The sequence below is a fragment of the Hyperolius riggenbachi genome, chromosome 10 (assembly GCF_040937935.1).
Source record: "Hyperolius riggenbachi isolate aHypRig1 chromosome 10, aHypRig1.pri, whole genome shotgun sequence".
Classification (NCBI taxonomy): domain Eukaryota; kingdom Metazoa; phylum Chordata; class Amphibia; order Anura; family Hyperoliidae; genus Hyperolius; species Hyperolius riggenbachi.
Window position 1 is genome coordinate 207454239 of NC_090655.1, and position 20600 is coordinate 207474838.

At 46.4% G+C, this 20600-nt stretch overlaps 1 protein-coding gene and 1 pseudogene across 1 annotated transcript in view; one reads left to right on the forward strand and one right to left on the reverse strand.

The window, feature by feature from the left end:
- Positions 1-20600, reverse strand: part of LOC137534269 (zinc finger protein 721-like) — a 377767-nt pseudogene that overhangs the window by 92410 nt on the left and 264757 nt on the right.
- The window catches only part of LOC137535790 (zinc finger protein 420-like), a 60956-nt gene that overhangs the window by 36762 nt on the left and 3594 nt on the right, over positions 1-20600 (forward strand). The window contains exons 11-14 of the mRNA XM_068257692.1: positions 5333-5424; positions 5586-5697; positions 16110-16207; positions 17076-17175. Of these exons, the coding sequence (XP_068113793.1) occupies positions 5333-5424; positions 5586-5697; positions 16110-16207; positions 17076-17175 (402 nt within the window). The remainder of the gene's footprint in view (positions 1-5332; positions 5425-5585; positions 5698-16109; positions 16208-17075; positions 17176-20600) is intronic.

The following is a 20600-nucleotide window of genomic DNA, read 5'->3' on the forward strand; positions in this document are numbered from 1 at the left end:
ACTCCCAGTTTAGGTAGTGACAGGGACTCCCAGTTTAGGAAGTGACAGGAGCCCCCCAGGTTAGGTAGTGACAGGTACCCCCAGTTTAGGTAGTGACAGGAGCCCCCCCAGCTCAGGTAGTGTCAGGAGCCCCCCAGCTCAGGTAGTGTCAGAAGCCCCCCAGTGTATGTAGTGACAGGAGCCCCCCAGTGTATGTAGTGACAGGTGCCCTCCAGTTTAGGTAGAGACAGGAGCCCCCCAGTTAAGGTAGTGACAGGTGCCCCCCCAGGTTAGGTAGTGACAGGTGCCCTCCAGGTTAGGTAGTGACAGGTGCCCCCAGGTTAGGTAGTGACAGGTGCCCCCCAGGTTAGGTAGTGACAGGGACCCCCAGTTTAGGAAGTGACAGGAGCCTCCCAGGTTAGGTAGTGACAGGGACCCCCAGTTTAGGTAGAGACAGGAGCCCCCCAGGTTAGGAAGTGACAGGGACCCATAGTTAGGTAGTGACAGGCGCCCCCCAGGTTAGGAAGTGACGGGGACCCCCAGTTAGGTAGTGACAGGTGCCCCCCTCACCTTGACAGCCAGCATCAGACCTCAGCATCAGCCGGCGACCCGACCAGTTAGAGCGGGTGCACGGACACACCACGCTGTATATGCGGAAGTGATGTCACTTCCGCATATCAGTGTGGTGTGCTAGGTCCTAGCGCCCGCAGTATTGGTCGCCGGCTGATCGAGGTCTGACGCTGGCAGTGGGGACGGGAGTGGTGGCTGTGGGGGGCAGTGCAGATGCCCCAATTTGCCCGACGTGCGGATGCCCGTGAGCAGGGAGTCCCTAAGAATGGACTTGACAGGTGTGTAGACATGAGAACAGTGGAGAGATCTCTCTTCTGGAGTTTCCGAAAGACACCTGTATAGACGAAATGTGTCCCTAGATCTGTGTAGTCACTTTACCACTGAGTGTGGGTGTATATATGTCCTGACCCTTGTCACCACCAAACTCCTCATCCATGCCCTCATAATTTGCTGCCTTGACTACTGCAATGCCCTTCTCTCTGGCCTCCCTATTTCCCGAATTGCCCTGATGCAGTCCGTCATGAAAGTGGCAGCTAGAATTAGCCACTCCTCCCATCGTTTCACCAGGGCAGCTCCCCTCTGTGAATCCCCCCACTGGCTTCCTATCCAGTCCAGAATCAGATTCAAGATACTGTCGCCTACAAATCTGTCCACAAAACCTGCCCAACCTACATTTCCGATTGTACTCAGAAGTACACACCTAGCCGCTCACTTCGCTCCTCCAATGAACCTTTGCCCCCTGCATCACCCAGTCCCATGTACGCCTCCAGGACTTCTCAAGAGCTACACCAACATTATGGAACTCCCTACCTCTCCATTAGGGTTGCCTCCACCTCCAACATCTTCAAGAAGGCCCTCAAAACGCACCTTTTCACTCTGGCCTACCTCCCTCACTGGTGCTCTAAATCCGCAGCTGAACTCTAGTCCCCTACCTTTCATGTCCCTACCTCTCCCTCTAGATTGTAAGCCCTCAACAGGGTCCTCCTTCTTGTGTCTCCTACTTGTTCACGCACGCATCGTACACCCATCCTATGGATCTGAGTGAACTCTTGAGTGAATTCGACTTGCCTCTAATCTCTATGCACTCATCTATTGACTGACTAAGCATTAACTTGTACTCGTACTGTGCTGCACGATCTGATTTGCATGTATTCCTGTATTGTCTTATTGCTTGTATATCACCCCTAAATATTGTCTGTAACCTTAACTAATGTCCAGTGCTACGTAATATATTGGCGCTTTATAAATACAATAAATAAATAAAATAAATGAATATGTAAAGAGTAGCTGACCTCAAATGAAGCTAGTTGGTACAAAAAGGCAGTTCAGGCACTGTCCCTTTAAGTGCTTTTTTTCATGCTTCAGCCACATCTACATTGAAAGACAGTTCCATACAAACACTCATACGTAGTATTTCAAACCTGTGATGGCGAGTAGTGAAGAGGTGACTGGAAGATCGGTGACCAGGGGATGATGTAGGACGGCGATGTAGACGTGGCTGAAGCATGAAATAAAGCACTTAAAGGGGCAGTGCCTGGACTGCCTTTTTGTACCAAGTTGAATCAGTATGTTTTCTGCATTTTGACCGGATGCACGCCCTTATGCTGTTTTGAGATGCCACCATATTGATAGTTGGGGTGAAGAATTATTTCTAGTGTTCGCTTAGGCCCATGCGGGCATAGCCTTCCACCTCCATCCACCGAGTGCTGAGTATAGATCTCTCCAATGTACTTGTCAAATGAAGCTGGTCTACTTGAGGTGACCCTGCAGGAAGCCTCATAGATACATTCTGCTAACTTGATTGGGTGGACAGCACCCTCTGGAACCTTTAGCTTTCAGATAGGCTGTAGTAATAATACACCCACACTATTCTGTAAATTACAACACTTAACATTGTAGAGGGTGCTGTGATTGGAGGACTGTTCCCTGCTATGAGGTTCCCTGCTGGGTCACCTCAAGTAGACCAGCCCCAAATAAAATGACCTTACATACAGAGTATGGTAAGGAGCAGAGATGTAAAGTGAATTTCAGCAAATCAGGTTTTTATTCCCCTCTAATGTGAGAATTAACTTCTTAGTGAAACTGGTCCTTTCCACAACACAGGACAGATTTTTACATAGTTATTTGGGTTGAAAAAAGACATACGTCCATGGAGTTCAACCAGAAAACAAAGTACAACACCAGCCTGCTCCCTCATATATCCCTTTAAAGGCTAATGATTGAAGCTCCTCAGCTTAAATGATTAATCAGTTGTAAAATAATTAATCATTAGTTTCCAAATTACATTAGACTTGTGGAAAGATATACAGTAGTTCTGCCCACTGAGTTCTGCTCTCAGAAGTACTGTAGTCATTTCAGCCTATTTCAGAAGCCCAGGCACTGTCAGACTATGTACTAGCTCACAATAATGTATCCGTTTATCTAGATTACTTGAGATTTCTTATATTGATGTTTAATCTTTGAAAAAAAAATGTGTAGGTGCAGTTAAACGTATGCACCAAGGGCTGTAGAATTTAGAGTAATCACTACAAGGACATCGTGATGGAGAATCAGACGCCTCTTCCATTTTCGGGTGAGGAGGGCTTTCACTTCTTGTAGAGGTACCAGTAGATTATTAGTATTTTTTAGTATTTATATAACACGACATCTTCTTATAGAGTATACATATTTACACACAGTGATATTTGAGAAGTGAAATGAAGTAGTGGCTGGATAGTGTACTGGTTAAGGGCTCTGCCTTTGACATGGGAGACCAGGGTTAAAATCCTGGCTAGGTCAAGTATCTATTCAGTAAGGAGTTCAAGGCAAGACTCCCTAACACTGCAGGGTGGCCTCTTGAGCGCGTCCCAGTGGCTGCAGCTCTTGAGCGCTTTGAGTCCGACAGGAGAAAAGCGCTATACAAATGTTCAGATTATTATTATTCAGATTATTATGTCACTAATTGTCCCTCATAGGGGCTCACAATCTAATCCCTACCATATTCATATGTCTATTGTAGTCTAGTGCCAATTTTTTTGGGGAGCCAATTAACTTATCTGTATGTTTTTGGGATGTGGGAGGAAACTGGAGTGCCCGGAGGAAACCCACACAGACACGAGGAGAACATACAAACTTCGTGCAGATAATGCCCTGGCTGGGATTTGAACCGAGGACCCAGTGCTGAGAGTGTTAGAGCAGTAGGATTAGCCATACTATGCCAGGGGAAAAAACACATGTAAAGATAGATAAATACTTGATCTACTTACATAACACATGTATTGTACTGTCCACATTTTGATTTCAGTGAATTTTATATAGTAAATGAAGAGAATTCTGATCCTGGGGAGGCCATGTATTTTGCCCACAGTTTAGACTAAATCCTGATGTCATTTCTGCCCTTTACTTTTTTTTTCTTTTCTCCTCCAATCGCTGAGTCACCTCAGCCTTGCTTGTAAACACAAATTGGAAGGGGATCAGGTTTCAGATAAGCAGCAGGCAGGGAAATAAATGGAAGGAGGAGTATATTATAGATAAAAAGAACCCCCAGCATGCAACTGTTTGGCACTGACTACTAAAGGGCCAGTGCTCCTAAGGTATATGATAACTCCAAATCATAACAGCAAAAGTTTTGAATGCAGGATTAGCATCTTTATCACTTAATACACTCAGACCAGTTGCTGTTGAAATTTGATTTTTATGACGACAATCACTAAGCCACTGTGATGTGATACTTTGTTGTTGGCTCAAATGGCTATATCAGCTTCTCCAGCCAGGGCCGTAACTAGAACTTACCGGGCCCCCCTGCAAGAATTTGAGTGGGTTTAAACAGGAAGTAGTGTGAAGCACTTAGATTTCGGAACCTCTGGCGGTGGGTGGAGGTATGTGTCCTGCCTGCTGCCGCTGCCAGTGCTAGATGCAGGAGGGAAACGCTAAGAGGAGAGCCCAAGGTGAGGGGGGGGGGGGGGAACTGTCCCACTTCATCGCTGATGTGCCCTGAGCAGCGATGTGCAATGCTCTCCCCCCATGCTGCTACCCCCTCCTGCCCCCCCAAAAGGGCCCTGAGAAGCGATGTGCAATGCTGACCCTCATGCTGCAACCTCTCCTGCCCCCCCAAAATGGCCCTAAGCAGACCCCAGAGGGGTCCCGGGGCCCCCTGCTGGTGCTGGGGCTGCATCCCCTATTGTTATGCCCCTCCAGCCATAATACGTTCTGCAAGTTAAAAACATGATCTTCCAGGCTGGTTTATTTTCACCAAGTATTGGGGAGCATCACATAACCATGTCACCCCAACCAGTGATAGAGAGACACAATGCACCACTGTATCGACACTGCCCCCTCTACTTCTGGGTTGTAAACTCAAATGGGCAGGGCCCTCTCCAAGCATTTCTTATCTTTGGTATTTAGTAACCTGTTTGTGTATCTTTAGAACTTGTAAAAAGAATGCCATACCTTTATTAATTTTTGCCATCAATATCCAGCTGATTTGATCACTCTGATCGATCAATTCGCGTCGGGTCACGAGCAGTGATAGATCCATGGCCCAAAGCGTTCCACTGCATCGAACAGTGCAATGCTGTGGTTAGATAGATTTTTAACAGATTTCATGCTCTGAACAGATTTGATCTGACAGGGATCTATGTGATGGTGGAATGTGGTGGCCATTGCCCCCTTTACCCCCTGGCATCTGCACTTTCCTTAGAAGATGTTGGTACTATGTAAATCATTTCTAGCAAATTAATAATTGTATATTTCATTGCTAACAGTTTCCTGGTGTATTTTCACTCAGCGTATATGTTTTCTGCAGATGGACGCAGTGACAGAAACCCACCAGAGAGATCTAGCAATCCTCTGTGTTCTGAGCCTTGTGCCCAGAGAGCTCAGCCTGAAGATAATCAGGTATATGTATAGCCATGATCTTTATGATATGCACTAACCTTCAGTAGACTTAATAAATAATGTTCTGTTTTCTATTGTGTGTGCGTGCGTGTGTGTGTGTGTGTGTGTGTGTGTGTGTGTGTGCATGTGTGCGTGCGTGCGTGCGTGTGTGTGTGTTTCAGGATGAAGATATCATTAGCATTAAAGTGGAGGTGAAAGAGGAAGGAGAAGGCTTGTATGGAGAAGGTGATGAGTCAAGTAAGGAGGAGGAAATCCCTCTAGATATCAGCACAGGTGAGGAATAAATACTACATACAGACCTGTCGTTGTATACAGAGCACATTTTTCACTGGCTGTTTAGTGCCTTAAAGTTAACATGAAGTGAAAATAAACTTATGAGATAGTGAATTGTATGTGTAGTACAGCTAAGAAATAGAACATTAGTAGCAAATAACAGTCTCATATTGTTTTCGAATACAGGAAGAGTAAAAATAAACTTCAGTAGTTATCTATGCAAAAGAGCTTCTCTGAGATGTTTGACCCACTGAGTCAAATACAGTCCTGTTTTCTGAAGCACCTAAACAGACAAGAAACAGGGAGAGGCAGTTTGAGATAAGGTTTTATTGCTGGAAAGTTCAAAGGGTCATTATTTCTGCTTTGTTTTATAGCTTAAAAGACAGAGTGTGGTTTAAAGCTGCAACTGTGAGCGTATGATGCAATGTTATAAAAAAAATAAAGCTATGTAACTGAAAATAAAAATATGAGACTCTTTTCTTTGCTACTAACGTTCTTTTCATTATCCGTACTACGCATACAATTCATCATATCATAAGGGGTTTTTTTTGTCGCTTAAAGTTTGCCTTAAAGGACCACGATCATGCAAAATTGTAACATTTAAAATACATTTGTCCAAGAGTACAGTGTACTATAAATCATTTTTTCCTGTGTCATTTATTGTCAATTATAGTAGGTATTATTAATCTGACTATTCTAAAACTCTTGCAGACAGGTTTTGGACTATAACATTTCTTAATGGGAGATTCTCAAAATATATTTTATCATTTCAAAAGCCCTGTCTGGAAGGAACCTATGCAAGCCACCCCCATCTTCCAACTGCTTGCCTCCCCTGCAACAGTGCAGGATGAATTATTCCAACACCGCTCCCATCCATGTGATGTCCTTCTCATAGGGAAGAATAGAAAGGAGTGGTGGACCAACTGTGCCCCTTCCACAAGGCCCACTGCTGCATCATTTGCTGATTGACAGAATGGGTGTAGGTAGTTACCGGCTATAAAAGAGCGTCCAGAAAGGACAGTGATAGAACTTGTGTAGATAAAACCCCAGTAGGAAAGCACAAATTGAAGTACATTAATCCCAAGTAATGTATAGTAAAGCATCAGGTGTGCTGCCATCCGCAAAGGAAGAACTGTAAAACAGGTGCACAGGGAGTGCCTTTTGGTCTCTGCTTGTCACCCTCCCTTTCCTCTTACTCACTGTAGGCCCCTTTCACACTGGTGCATTGTGTTACCCTGTTTTGCTGCAGGGTAATTGTAAATGAATGCAAGTCTATGGGGCATTTCATACCTGGCACGGTGCAGGAAGACTCCAATTTAATGCATGGACAACAGCGCGTTAGGGGCCAGCATGTGCGCTGACGTGCGGGGACTGGAAGTAATGTTAGTCTATGGCGATGCAGCTTTTACCTGTAATGTTTGGCACAGTAATCTCCGAGGACAATTTTTAGTGTTGTGATTTGATCAGCGCACCTATAACGCCTGTTAGCAGTGTGAAACCGGCCTGAGGGTTAACCTCCTGAGCGGTATGGACGAGCTCAGCTCGTCCATCACCGCCGGAGGCTGCCGCTCAGGCCCTGCTGGGCCGATTTTTATCAAATAAAGTGCAGCACACGCAGCCGGCACTTTGCCAGCCGCGTGTGCTGCCTGATCGCCGCCGCTCTGCGGCGATTCGCCGCGAGCAGCGGCGAAAGAGGGCCCCCCTAGCCGCCTGAGCCCTGCGCAGCCGGAACAAAAAGTTCCGGCCAGCGCTAAGGGCTGGATCGGAGGCGGCTGACGTCAGGACGTCGGCTGACGTCCATGACGTCACTCCGCTCGTCGCCATGGCGACGATCTAAGCAAAACAAGGAAGGCCGCTCATTGCGGCCTTCCTTGTTTATTATGGGCGCCGGAGGCGATCGGAAGAACGCCTCCGGAGCGCCCTCTAGTGGGCTTTCATGCAGCCAACTTTCAGTTGGCTGCATGAAATAGTTTTTTTTTAATTAAAAAAAAACCCTCCCGCAGCCTCCCTGGCGATCTCAATAGAACGCCGAGGAGGTTAAATGGCAACTAGGGTACACATTACCACTAGTACTAGGGACATTTTATTTCTTCACACAACTTTCACTCTCTATGATTTAAAATCATCCTTTACTCCTTACACACCTCAGAAAGGCGTTTGCCTTGTGCCTCAACCATTTCCTGCACAGTTGCCCTCATTGTATGCACCAATAATCACAATTTTTCACACATTTTTACTGTTGCGGGAAAGGAAGATTTGGAGCAAAGTAATATTTGTACACTTCACAGCATGCAGGGGAGTCCAAAGCGTAGGCAGACAAGCTGATCAGAAAAAATGTCACAAGTAGTCTGTTGCTGTAATATTGCTGTAATAACTAGCCCTTATGCTGGGTACACACGTTAAGATTTCCCGCTCGATTCGCGGTTCGATTCGATTATTTCAAACATGCTCGATCGGATTTCGATCGTTCCTGCCGTTCGTTTTGCATACTTAACATAATAAAAAAACGATCGAAATCCAATCGAGCATGTTTAAAATAATCGAATCGATCCGTTCGATCCCACGAATCGAGCGGGAAATCTCAATGTGTGTACCCAGCATTAGGGAGATGTATATACGCCACTCTTGACTGGCTGCTTGTCATGTTAGAACACTTCTGATAATCTGCAGCATGTCCTGTAACTTCCAAGGCTCTGGCTGCTCTGTGCTGGAAGGGGGAGACATGCTAATAAAGACATGCTGATAATGACTTGTCTGTATGGGAGCTGAAAAAAAAAAACATTCTTGACACAGTAAAAACTTTAAACCTACATTCTTAACTTTTAGATGCCAAATAAGATTATGGGATTCCAGGAAAGTCCTGTTTAAAATCCTGTTTAGTATTATGAGGACCATGCATACAGTTATTTATCCATTCAGTTTATTTTCTCTTCAGGTGTGTTTCAACCTCTTGAGGACCATGGGCTTAAACCCCCCTAAAAACCAGGCCTTTAAGGCCAAGCTGCAGGGCCGCACAACACAGCACATAAGTGATTCCCCCCTTTCTCCTGACCAACAGAGCTCTCTGTTGGTGGGGTCTGATCGACCCCCCCCCTCCAGTGTTGTTTTTTTTGCAAATATTTATGTTATTATTTTTTAATTCTGCCTATTTATTTATTTTTTTCCCTCCCCCCAGCCGGCCAATCACGGCGATCGGCTGTCATAGGTTTCAGCCTATGAGAGCCGAACGCTCTCTAGTGCCCCAGGGGGATAGCTGTGTCACACGGTTGCCCCCTCTCCACCTACCAACAGGAGATGTGCGCGCAGCCTGCGCGCGATCTCCTGCACTGCAAGCCCCAAGGACCTTACGCCAATCGGCATTGGGCGGTCCTGGGGCTGCTGCCGCGGCCACGCCCGTTGGCGTGAGACGGTTGGCAAGCAGTTGAAGCGGATCCGAGATGAAAAACTAGCTATAACAAGTAAGTTGTCTATATATCTTATCTAAAGTTTAGTTAGTTTACACAGCAAATCTAGCTGCAAACAGCTTAAATAGAATATGATTATTTCTTCCTGTGATACAATGAGGGTAGCCATGTTGTTTGTAAACATTACACACAGGCAAGCTTATCTGCATTTTCAGCACTCAGCCTGTGAAAAAAACCTAATCCCCCCTCCTCCCCTCTGCCTCTGAAATCTCTGGCTAGTAATACCTCCCCCTCCTCCTGCCCAGACTGAGCTCCCATGAGCCCTTGCTACTGTCTGAAAATGCCAAGGCTCTCTGAAAAGCTGTGGGCGAGGCTTGTTTAGTTTATAGGGTGTGGTGATATATTGGGGTGCTTATGATGTAAGGATAACAGGAACATATTCTTTCATTTTTCTGCCTGTGTTCCATGGAGGGAGCGGTTGCCTTTGATTGCTTGGGGCAAGGAAGTGGGTATTGTCTTGACCATATGAAGTGCTTTGAGTTTCTGCTAATGGGATTATCTGCCTGGCTTTTTGAACTCAGGAGATGGCCCATTGTCTCAATACACAAAGCAAGCCTAGTCAGGAAAAGACTAACACATGTCAACTTGTGGTGAAGAAACACAAACATACCCTGTAACTTACATCTTTTGGAAGGGGGTTGGAAATCTCTGCAGACTTTAAAAACAGGAGACAGGAAAAAGCCTTAATCAAGTTTTCACCTGGAGTTGAAAGCCTCACTTAACAATCTCTGGATGTATAGACATTGTAACCTGGGGAAATTGGGCTAAGGAAGTCTTTTGTTGGGTGTGGGTACTATAGTGGATGTTGGATCTCTGAATATCCAATTATGTCTGAGATTTAATTAAAACCTAGTTCCTCCCCTCCCCAAGGAAGTTGCAGCCTCCAGGCGTAGCTCAGAGTATAAAAAGCAGAGGCAGATACCTAATAAGAATCTGCTCTTGGAGTTAGCGCATAGCTAGAGTTGATCTCGACTTCTGGTCGAACAAGCGGCATGCTCCTGCCGACAACGTTGAGACCTTCAAGTTGGTAACGTTTTTTTAATCCCCATTTTTATTTTACGCAAATATCCGTGTGTGTTATCTTTGTAACTTTTATCTTGTAGCTATTTTTACTTTGTTTTTTGTAATCTTTTGTATATATTAAGTTCTGCATTGTTCTATGTTTTTCTGGAATATTAAATTATTATTTAATAAGCTTGACTTCTGCCGTACTAAACTAACACTCATAGCCTAAAGGAGACTGCAGTGTAGCTGTGTATAAGTCCGTGCCTAGTTGTATGTTTGAGCAACACTACCATACGTAATTGTAATTGCATTGTGTGTGTGGGTGCGTTTGTCATACGTTGGCCTAAAGCGCGCAGTTGACCCAACGTACGAAACGCCAGTGCGAGTAGCTAACAGTATCGTTCGGAACGACTGTTAGTGGTTTTGCTGCACGACAGTGTAACTTGCATTAGAAGTCAGTGTCTGATTGTGCTGTGTTACTGTACAACTGTACTGTGTGTGTGGGTGCGTGGCGTTCTCGTATTCGGCCTAAGCGCAAAGCTGACCCAAATATGAAAACGCGGAGTGCGCGCTGAGGACTCGACAGCAGAGTGGAAGTGTCTAGCGAACCGCTAGTGGTGGCAGTGAGAGGTGTTCTGAGGGGTCCCAGCCTTGTTTTAGCTTGACTAAGGCTGCTTCCCCTCTCAGTCTGGTCAAACCCGGAGTCGGGAACCGTATACGCAGGCGTGCCGCGGGCCGGTTCCTGACATAATTGGTGGCAGTGGTGGGATCGTTTAGTACATTAGTACGCAGTTTAGCTCGCTATTCTGAGTACTAAAGGCTGGAAGCTTGCTAGAAGCAACTAGCCTACAGAAGTCTACTCATTGCAGAATCTATATACGTTTTTTTTGTTCAAAGATACACACGTGGTATTTTGCTTTCCCTTCCCCCCTTTTTTCTTTTTATTTTTTGCAACATGATGGCTCAGAAAGCATCCAGCTATGCAAGGCAAAACAAAGAGATGCTACTCAACCTGTGTGAGCACAGAGGCATCGAGACGGTGAGCGGCCAGACGAAGGAGCAGTTAGTTCATGCCCTCGAGGAGTATGAGGCAGAGCAAGCCTGTGCTTCAACGTCAGCGGATGCAGCTCACGACACGCCAGAGGAGGAATCGCTCCCGCCACAGAATGCGAGTGGAGACGATGTCCTGGACGATCCACCGAGCAGGGAGATGCCATCTCTGGAAGCTGATCTACAACTACTGAACTCGGCTGATCCTGAACTGCGCCTAAAGCTGATCCTACTGCACCGACAGGCAGAGGAGGGGAGAGCTGAACGACGACGCCAGGCCGAGAGTGAAAGACGCCAGGCAGAGGAGGGGAGAGCTGAACGGCAACACCAGCTGGAGCTGGCTAAACTTCAGCAGCAGAACCGGTCTGCTGGACCCGCAGAACGCGAAGGTGAGCGAGTCCACAGAATCCCCCTGGATAAGTTCCCCGCTATGGACAAGGACTCTGACATCGACACTTTCCTACAGGGGTTTGAAAGGACTTGTCGGCAGTATGGGGTGCCCCGTGAGCACTGGGCAAGATACCTCACACCAGGGCTGAGAGGCAAGGCCCTGGAGGCATTTGTGAGTCTCCCCCAGGAAGAAGAAACAGACTTTGAGGCAATTAAGAAAGCCATCTTTGCGCGATACCACCTCACGCCAGAGGTGTATCGCAAACGTTTCAGGACAGTGCAGCAAGGTCCTAATGACAGCTACCTGGATCATGCTTGCAGCCTGCGCACTGCCTTCCAGCAGTGGCTAAAAGGACTGTCAGTTAAAACCTTGGATGCCCTGCAGGAGCTGATGATAAAAGACCAGTTCCTACACACCTGTCCTGTTGAGGTCCGGCTGTTTGTGCTGGATCGAGAACCAAAGACAGTGGATGAGGCTGCGGAAATGGCCGATGCCTACACCGCCCATAGAGCACCTGAGTCCCGGAGGACTACTACGCCCAGCTGGAGAGGAGAACAGGTTGCTAAACCTGTTTCACCCAGCACCCAGAGGAGGCAAGCACCGCTGTCTCCTGGATTCAGGCAAGCAACCACTGACACTCGGAAATGCTTTGTATGTGACCGGGTGGGTCATATCAGCACGACTTGCCCAGAGAGGAAGAGGGAGGCCCCAAAATCCAGTGAGGCCTCAAACCCCCGTGAAGTCCCAACTGCTCTGTGTGCTACTAGGTATGCCACTGGCTATGCAGAGAATCTGCAGCGTGTCACAGTTGGGGGTACAGTTGCCACTGGGCTGAGAGACACTGGAGCAGAAGTGACTCTCATACATCCCCAGCTGGTGAACCCAGAACAGTACATACCTGGGAAAATGATTGCTGTCAGAGGAATTGGGGGTGTCACCCCAGCCATACCCACCGCTTTGGTCCACCTGGATTGGGGGGCCGGCAGCGGACTGAAAGAAGTTGGGGTAACTGACAAAATCCCCACCAATGTTTTGCTGGGTAGTGACCTGGGACGGTTAGTAGCCTGGTATGAGCCTAATCCAACCCCTGTGGGGCCTGCATCCCCAGCAGAAGTTCAGGACTCTTGCAAGGTACTGTGTGATAATGCTGTGCAAGTGGGGAATGCTGGCGAGGCCCCAGGGGCTATGGGCTGTGTACTAGGAGCCAGCCCTAGTGAGTATCCAGTGCCTAGGCCTGGAGTGGGACCTGTTGACACAGAGAATGCAGAAACTGATGATGTCATTTATGACGCATGGACTGTCGAGGCGATCGATGCAGGAACTGTTGATAATTGTGAAGTGCTGAGTAGCAATGTGTGTAATGATACAGATAATGTGGATGTTTTATGTGATGTTCTAAATGTCAATATGTATAAGACGGATAATGTTGATATCATATGTGCTACATAATGATGCTTGTCCTGTGGACACTCCGTCGGCTGCAGGAGTAACCAGCAATGGTCGCTGGGCTGCAGCAGGTGGACTGTCCACTGAAGGGGCAGACAGCAACAGGCCAGATCTTCCTCCTTCAGATGTTTTCAAGACCAAAGGTGATGTGGGGTATGATATGTGTAATGTGGGCGCTCCCTCCGCTGCCGTGGTAACCCGCAGCGCTAGCGAGTCTACAGCAGAGGGACTGTCCACTGAAGTGGCAAATGTTGCTGGGTCAGCAACATCCACTTCGGAACCTGGCCCTGAGGGCCCAGGAGCCTCTCCGTCTGCAGCCCTCCTGGAATGTGTGACAGGCAGCACTGAGCTCTCTGGGGCTGTTCGATTTGACAGCAGCCTGGAAGAGCTCAGGGGGCTAGCCAGCAGGTCACCAGCTGGGAGGGGCGGGCTGAGAGGGTTCTGGGAATTTATTCCCTCGGAGCTGTCCGAAGTGGAGGAGGCAGACCGGCAGATCGTTCCCCAAAGGGACCAAGAGATAGCTCCTGCCACTATAGAGAAAGTGCGTGTAGCGACGGTTGGAACCCTTCCGCAGCTGCAGCACTGTCTTTATGGTCGCGAATTCACGGTCGTCACTGACCCACATTCCCCTGGGTGGTTACGTCCGGTTGCCAAGGGCAACGACACATTGCAGAAACCTGACCTAGCTTTCCATTCGTATAACTGGGAGCTAACTGACAGGTGGGGAACCCTTCTGAGGGTGCTAAAGAGTTTCCCCACCCGGCCAGGCCGTCAATGTAGGCTTTGGCAGGATGATTCGTTAGATTCACCTGCCAGTGCCATCTGGAAGGGAAGCAATCATGGGAATGCGGATGGGCTGTCCCGTCAAGCAGAACCAACAGTGTAGGTGCTGGCAGGATGATCTGGGAAGATCGTCTGCCTTGCACCAAGTTAACGGTGGAGGTATGGTGATATATTGGGGTGCTTATGATTTAAGGATAACAGGAACATATTCTTTCATTTTTCTGCCTGTGTTCCATGGAGGGAGCGGTTGCCTTTGATTGCTTGGGGCAAGGAAGTGGGTATTGTCTTGACCATATGAAGTGCCTTGAGTTTCTGCTAATGGGATTATCTGCCTGGCTTTTTGAACTCAGGAGACGGCCCATTGTCTTAATACACAAAGCAAGCCTAGTCAGGAAAAGACTAACACATGTCAACTTGTGGTGAAGAAACACAAACATACCCTGTAACTTACATCTATTGGAAGGGGGTTGGAAATCTCTGCAGACTTTAAAAACAGGAGACAGGAAAAAGCCTTAATCAAGTTTTCACCTGGAGTTGAAAGCCTCACTTAACAATCTCTGGATGTATAGACATTGTAACCTGGGGAAATTGGGCTAAGGAAGTCTTTTGTTGGGTGTGGGTACTATAGTGGATGTTGGATCTCTGAATATCCAATTATGTCTGAGATTTAATTAAAACCTAGTTCCTCCCCTCCCCAAGGAAGTTGCAGCCTCCAGGTGTAGCTCAGAGTATAAAAAGCAGAGGCAGATACCTAATAAGAATCTGCTATTGGAGTTAGCGCATAGCTAGAGTTGATCTCGACTTCTAGTCGAACAAGCGGCATGCTCCTGCCGACAACGTTGAGACCTTCAAGTTGGTAACGTTTTTTTAATCCCCGTTTTTATTTTACGCAAATATCCGTGTGTGTTATCTTTGTAACTTTTATCTTGTAGCTATTTTTACTTTGTTTTTTTGTAATCTTTTGTATATATTAAGTTCTGCATTGTTCTATGTTTTTCTGGAATATTAAATTATTATTTAATAAGCTTGACTTCTGCCGTACTAAACTAACACTCATAGCCTAAAGGAGACTGCAGTGTAGCTGTGTATAAGTCCGTGCCTAGTTGTATGTTTGAGCAACACTACCATATGAAATTGTAATTGCATTGTGTGTGTGGGTGCGTTTGTCATACGCTGGCCTAAAGCGCGCAGCTGACCCAACGTACGAAACGCCAGTGCGAGTAGCTAACAGTATCGTTCGGAACGACTGTTAGTGGTTTTGCTGCACGACAGTGTAACTTGCATTACAAGTCAGTGTCTGATTGTGCTGTGTTACTGTACAACTGTACTGTGTGTGTGGGTGCGTGGCGTTCTCGTATTCGGCCTAAGCGCAGAGCTGACCCAAATACAAGAACGCAGAGTGCGCGCTGAGGACTCGACAGCAGAGTGGAAGTGTCTAGCGAACCGCTAGTGGTGGCAGTGAGAGGTGTTCTGAGGGGTCCCAGCCTTGTTTTAGCTTGACTAAGGCTGCTTCCCCTCTCAGTCTGGTCAAACCCGCAGTCGGGAACCGTATACGCAGGCGTGCCGCGGGCCGGTTCCTGACATAGGGAATTAGAGTATTAAAACAAAAACAAAGTATTTGGCTTGAGGAATGCCCTATAAACAATAGGAAAGGAACACAATTATGCAATGAGTAAAAGTTCATCTCGGATCCACTTTAAAGGGGAACTTCAGCCTAAACAAACATACTGTCATTAAGTTACATTAGTTATGTTAATTAAAATAGATAAGTAATATAATCTATTACCCACGCTGTTTTAAAAGAACAGGCAAATGTTTGGGATTTCATGGGGGCAGTCATCTTTTTCATGGGGGCAGCCATCTTTTTGGATGAAAGGAGGTGACAGGGAGCATGAGACACAGCTCCAACTGTCCTGTGTCTTGATCACCCCTCCCAGCTGCGCTTGCTAAACTTCAAATCTCAAATTAAAAATAAAAAAAAAACAAATTTGCACCAAAACAGCAGAAGGAGAACAACAACTTTAGAAATCCCATCATGCTTTGCACAGCAGGGGGGAAATGCCCGGGCAGTTTTCTTCTGTGCAGCTAAAAATGAGGTTTGGGTAAGAAAAACAAAGTTCTGATGCTGTGAAACTATTAAAGAAACACCAAGCCTTTTCAGTGCTGCTGAGTACATTTTTAGTCTGGAGGTTCACTTTAAGATGAAAAGGCTGTTCTTTTGCAAGGTATGGTTATAGCTCAAAGTTCCCCTTCTGTAATTATGTTTCATACAGATGGATCCAATGTTGTAAGCTCACCAGAGAGATGTTCCAGTCCTTCTATTTCCCAGGACTCCACACAAGAGGATCAAGAGATAACACATTGTTCTAAGGTACAATGAAATATCGTTTTTTGGCTGATTACTCTTAAAGGGAACCTGAACTGAATAAAATTATTTAAAATATACACATGACGTAGCTGCAAATGAATATTACATACTTACCTCACCGTCAGTTCCTCTCAGAAGCTCAACATTTTACAGTGATCCCTTGCAGTTCTGACAATATTTTGTCAGAACGGAAATATACCAGTTGCTGTCAGTTATATATCAGCTGCTGTCAGTTACAGCTGACTGTGCAAGGTAATGTCCATGTTTCTCAGTGGCTCAAGTGGGTGATATTACAGTTTAACAGTGTGCTGACCAGGAAGCTGTTATGGGGTAATGGCCATTTTCAAAATGGAGGACGGAGAATTCCATTGATTACAGTGGACAAATGGGACGCAGGAGAGGAGAAAGAGATTGAGGAGCAGACTACATGGGACGTAAGTATGACCTGTGTATGTTTATTTTTACTTTTTTATTTTCAGTTCAGGTTCTCTTTAAATCAATTTCTTTAACCTGATGATTCTGGTTGGCCCAGTTCCAAACTGCATAGTATTTGTTATGCAAATAGTGTAAAACACAATACCATAGCAGCGTGCGCCTTACCAGAGTACTGTACAGCAGGTCCTGCTAATCGCACAGTGCTCGGTACTCAAATGCTGTGAGTAGCGGTAAACTTGCCATGCGCTCTCAGCGTACAGCTGGTTTACTAGAATTTAGTGCATCCACCCCAATGATCTGTGTGGGTTTTTTAATGTTTGGTGTAAATTAACATTTCCCTAAACCGGACTAAAGATTTCAGTCAGTCATAGGAAAAAGTTTACTGGTGATGTTTGGCAGCATTTGTTTTCATGATGTCATGTTTGTTTTGGCCTAGGATAATATAGGAATCTGTGTGAAAGAGGAAGCAGAAGAGACATGTGCCCGGGGTGAGGAGCTGAGCAAAGAGAAGGGGTCGCTTGTAGAGATTGGTGACGGTGAGTAATCCATGTACTATGAACCATCATCTATTAAAGAGACTCTGTAACAAAATTTTGAGCCTTATTTCTTCTATCCTATAAGTTCCTATAGCTGTTCTAATGTGCTCTGTCTTACTGCAGCCTTTCCTAGTTGCACAGTGGCTGTGTTATCTGTTATATGATCTAATCTTCTCTCCTCTGTTGGCTCTGTCTGGGTCAGGCTGGAATGTGCTGTGCTGTGCTGCTTGTGATTGGATAGAAGCTATACACACCCTCTCCAGGCCCCCTGCACACTCTGTATGACTCACACACTGAGCTACTCTGAACCTATCACTTGCTATGTCTTTTGTTTGTAAACACTGCATAAAAATGGCAATTACAAGCCAGGATTGCAGAAGGGAGTGGCAGAAACAGCACAGAGGGGCCCAGGAGAACATAATGAATAGAATAGTATGCTTTTTATTGTAAGAATTTTACAGTACAGATTCTCTTCAAATAAAGGAACATCTGTTCAAATCAAACATTCAGTAACAGTGGGAGGAGCTTCAAAGAGCAACTGTACTGAAAATAATGCAATCAAATAGCTTATTTTTTACAATATTACTGTATGCATTATTTAGTCCATATTTGCCCATTTTAAAATCTTTCCTCACCTCTTCCTCTCCCTGATTTACATTTTAGTATGGATACAGAGGGGCCAAAGGGATTAAAGAAACTGTAAAATGAGGAGGTAGTGGTGGACTTACCTCCTCCAAGCAGACACAAAAAAATGCCAATCAATTTTTATCAAAGCAATTTTATTTACACTCTCCAGAATAATACAACGTGTTTTGCGGGAGTGACCCGCTTGCTCGGACAATAAGATGGAGCATATACTATACAGGTCTGGTACTATGCCAAGTGCCTCTGTGTTCTGATTCATATTTTGAAATTCATCACGGGTGGCGACATCTTTACTGTTGGCAAGTGCATCTCTGCGAAATGTATTTTTTTTTTGTGAGAGTTACAAAGCCAGTAAAAATAATACCCGGTCTCTCAGAATGCTCTGGGAGGAGAATTCTGCATATCCAAGCTGCCTAGGGCTACATACCAACACAACAGCAATATATAGATGTTGGAAATGCAGTGTTCTCCCCAGAATTTCTAACCAGCCGGGTGGCATGAAAAAGTAGCCGGGTGGGGAAGTAAGGTCACGTTGGGTGGAGTTGGAGGGTGATGCTGGGTGCCACTACTAGGTAGGGAGGGGCAGGGTGGATCGTGTTGGGTGCTACTTGGTAGGGATGAGTGTAGGTGGATCATGCTGGGTGCTTTTGAATGAGGAAGTGGGTAAGGAGGAAACACACTGGGAACTACTGATGAGGAGTTACACTGGATGATCTCACATGCACACAAGCATGATGTACACATGCTTGTTGCTTGTCTATGTGCTAAACAGCGTGTACTACAGAGGGGAAAAAAAGGACTGGGAAAGAAAAAACAAGGAGGAATGTGTGAGAGACAAAGGGAAATGTGTGAGAGGGAGACACACTAAAGGTAGAAGAAAACATATGTATATCAGTGTGGAAAAGGAAGGAGGGGGGGGGGGGGGGGCAATAAAAACAACAACACTGTGTGGGTCAGAGAGGAGAGGATTGCAAGCAGTACCATCTAAATATGAATGTAATACAAGAATGCAGCACTCTCACAGATCCTGTAACTTGCACAGCACACTGCAGGTCTGCAGACAGGTTTACATCAATGTAACATCTCCGGGCAGAGCAGTTGGGGGAAGGACAGTAATAAGAGCTGTAAAAATGTCTGTCTCCTCTCCTCCCAGCGAAGTGCATCTGAAAGGGGGGCATAGAGGTGACGCTACACCAGGCACAGCACGCAGAGGCAGCTAATAGCTATCAGTCACCACCTTACCAGGGATTAACAGATAACCATCTGCCCTGCAATGCTGTCTCCCCGGCATGAGCGAGCGCTGATCCACACTCTTCCCTGTGCTCTGACATCTGACCTGCGAGGCTGGAGGTGAGGCTGGAGCACATGCTGGGAAGTTTGCTGCGATGTGAAGACTGGCTGGAGGAAGGAAGAGAGCCCGTCCTCTGCATAATAGTCATGCAGATCGTGATGGGATTTACTAGCTCCAGCTCCACAGCCGCTGCTCACTGCATTGAATGTGGAGGAAGAATATCTGATGCACGCTGTAACCACAGGCGGGCGGGAAGCTGAGACCAGCCGGGCGCTCCGCCCGGGTAATAGGCTCTGGGGAGAACTCTGGAAATGTTTGTGATACTGAAACCAGGAAAATTACCATAAAAGTGTGTATCCTGAATAACTTACTCCAATCGTGGCAAAATATTTTCATTGTGAAACAGACTGGTTTTCACACTGCTTAATTGTCTTCCTGTTATTTCTCTGCTCTCCACTATGCTACTATACCGATGCTATGTCTGATGCTGCCGCATATGTAAGACCCAATATTTCCACAAGCTATGCAGCCCCCAGCCCTACTGGTCGAGCACTGTATTTGCAGCATAGGAGATTTGGGCGCATCCGGTGCCACCATAGACTGTAATAGGAATTACGACTATAGCAGCGCACAGTGAGTAACTTCTGCGCCGTCAGAAGTTGAAGTTACATTTAAAATACTGTATTTCGGCCTCCAGCAATAGCTGGAAGCCGAATTACATCATTCCCTACTATCCACATGGATCTAGAAGGGGAATAGTATTTAACGCCACTGGGAACTTCTGCAGCAGCAAGGTAAGCCATATACCGACTGCATCCTGCGCCCAAGTCCCCCGGCGGCGAATTTATACGTATGCCTACTGGTTCCTGAAACAAAGCATGCAAGCTATCTCGGAAACCAGAGGTAGCCGGGACGTCCCTCTGTCAAAATTTGGTGTGTGTAGGAGGTACAGTGTGAGCACGGAAATATCAGGCTTTACATATCAGCAGCATAGTCTATTCTCAAACCAAGAAGGAGCTGCATGTGACATCATTACCCACAAGCCAGTGCATCCAAGGCTTAACATTAATCAGCCTAGGATAAACATCACTGAGTGGGAGGGATTTCACCTTTTCAGTTGAATTTCCATTGACTGCAGGGCTTGTTCCCCTCTCTGACAAACTTGCTATCAGCTTCACACCACCTTACAGTTCCTCTTTAACCACTTATGCCGTTCGCAGCAGTATATCTACACCCTGCAAGACTTCAGTTCCCACACAGGGCAAGGTATATATATATGTTACGGCCAGAACCCGAAGTCTGGCCACTTCGGGTTCTGGCCGGTCAGAATGCGAAGTGGCCGGCTCATGCGGCCAAAGTAAGAAATTAGTGTGATTATCGGACTTTGGCCGGCCAGAACGCGTTGTGACTTCACGCGGCCGGCCAAGTCCCGAAGTCCCCCTTACTGCCGGCCAGCTGCTCTCTTCTCCCCGCCGCCAGAAATCTCAGC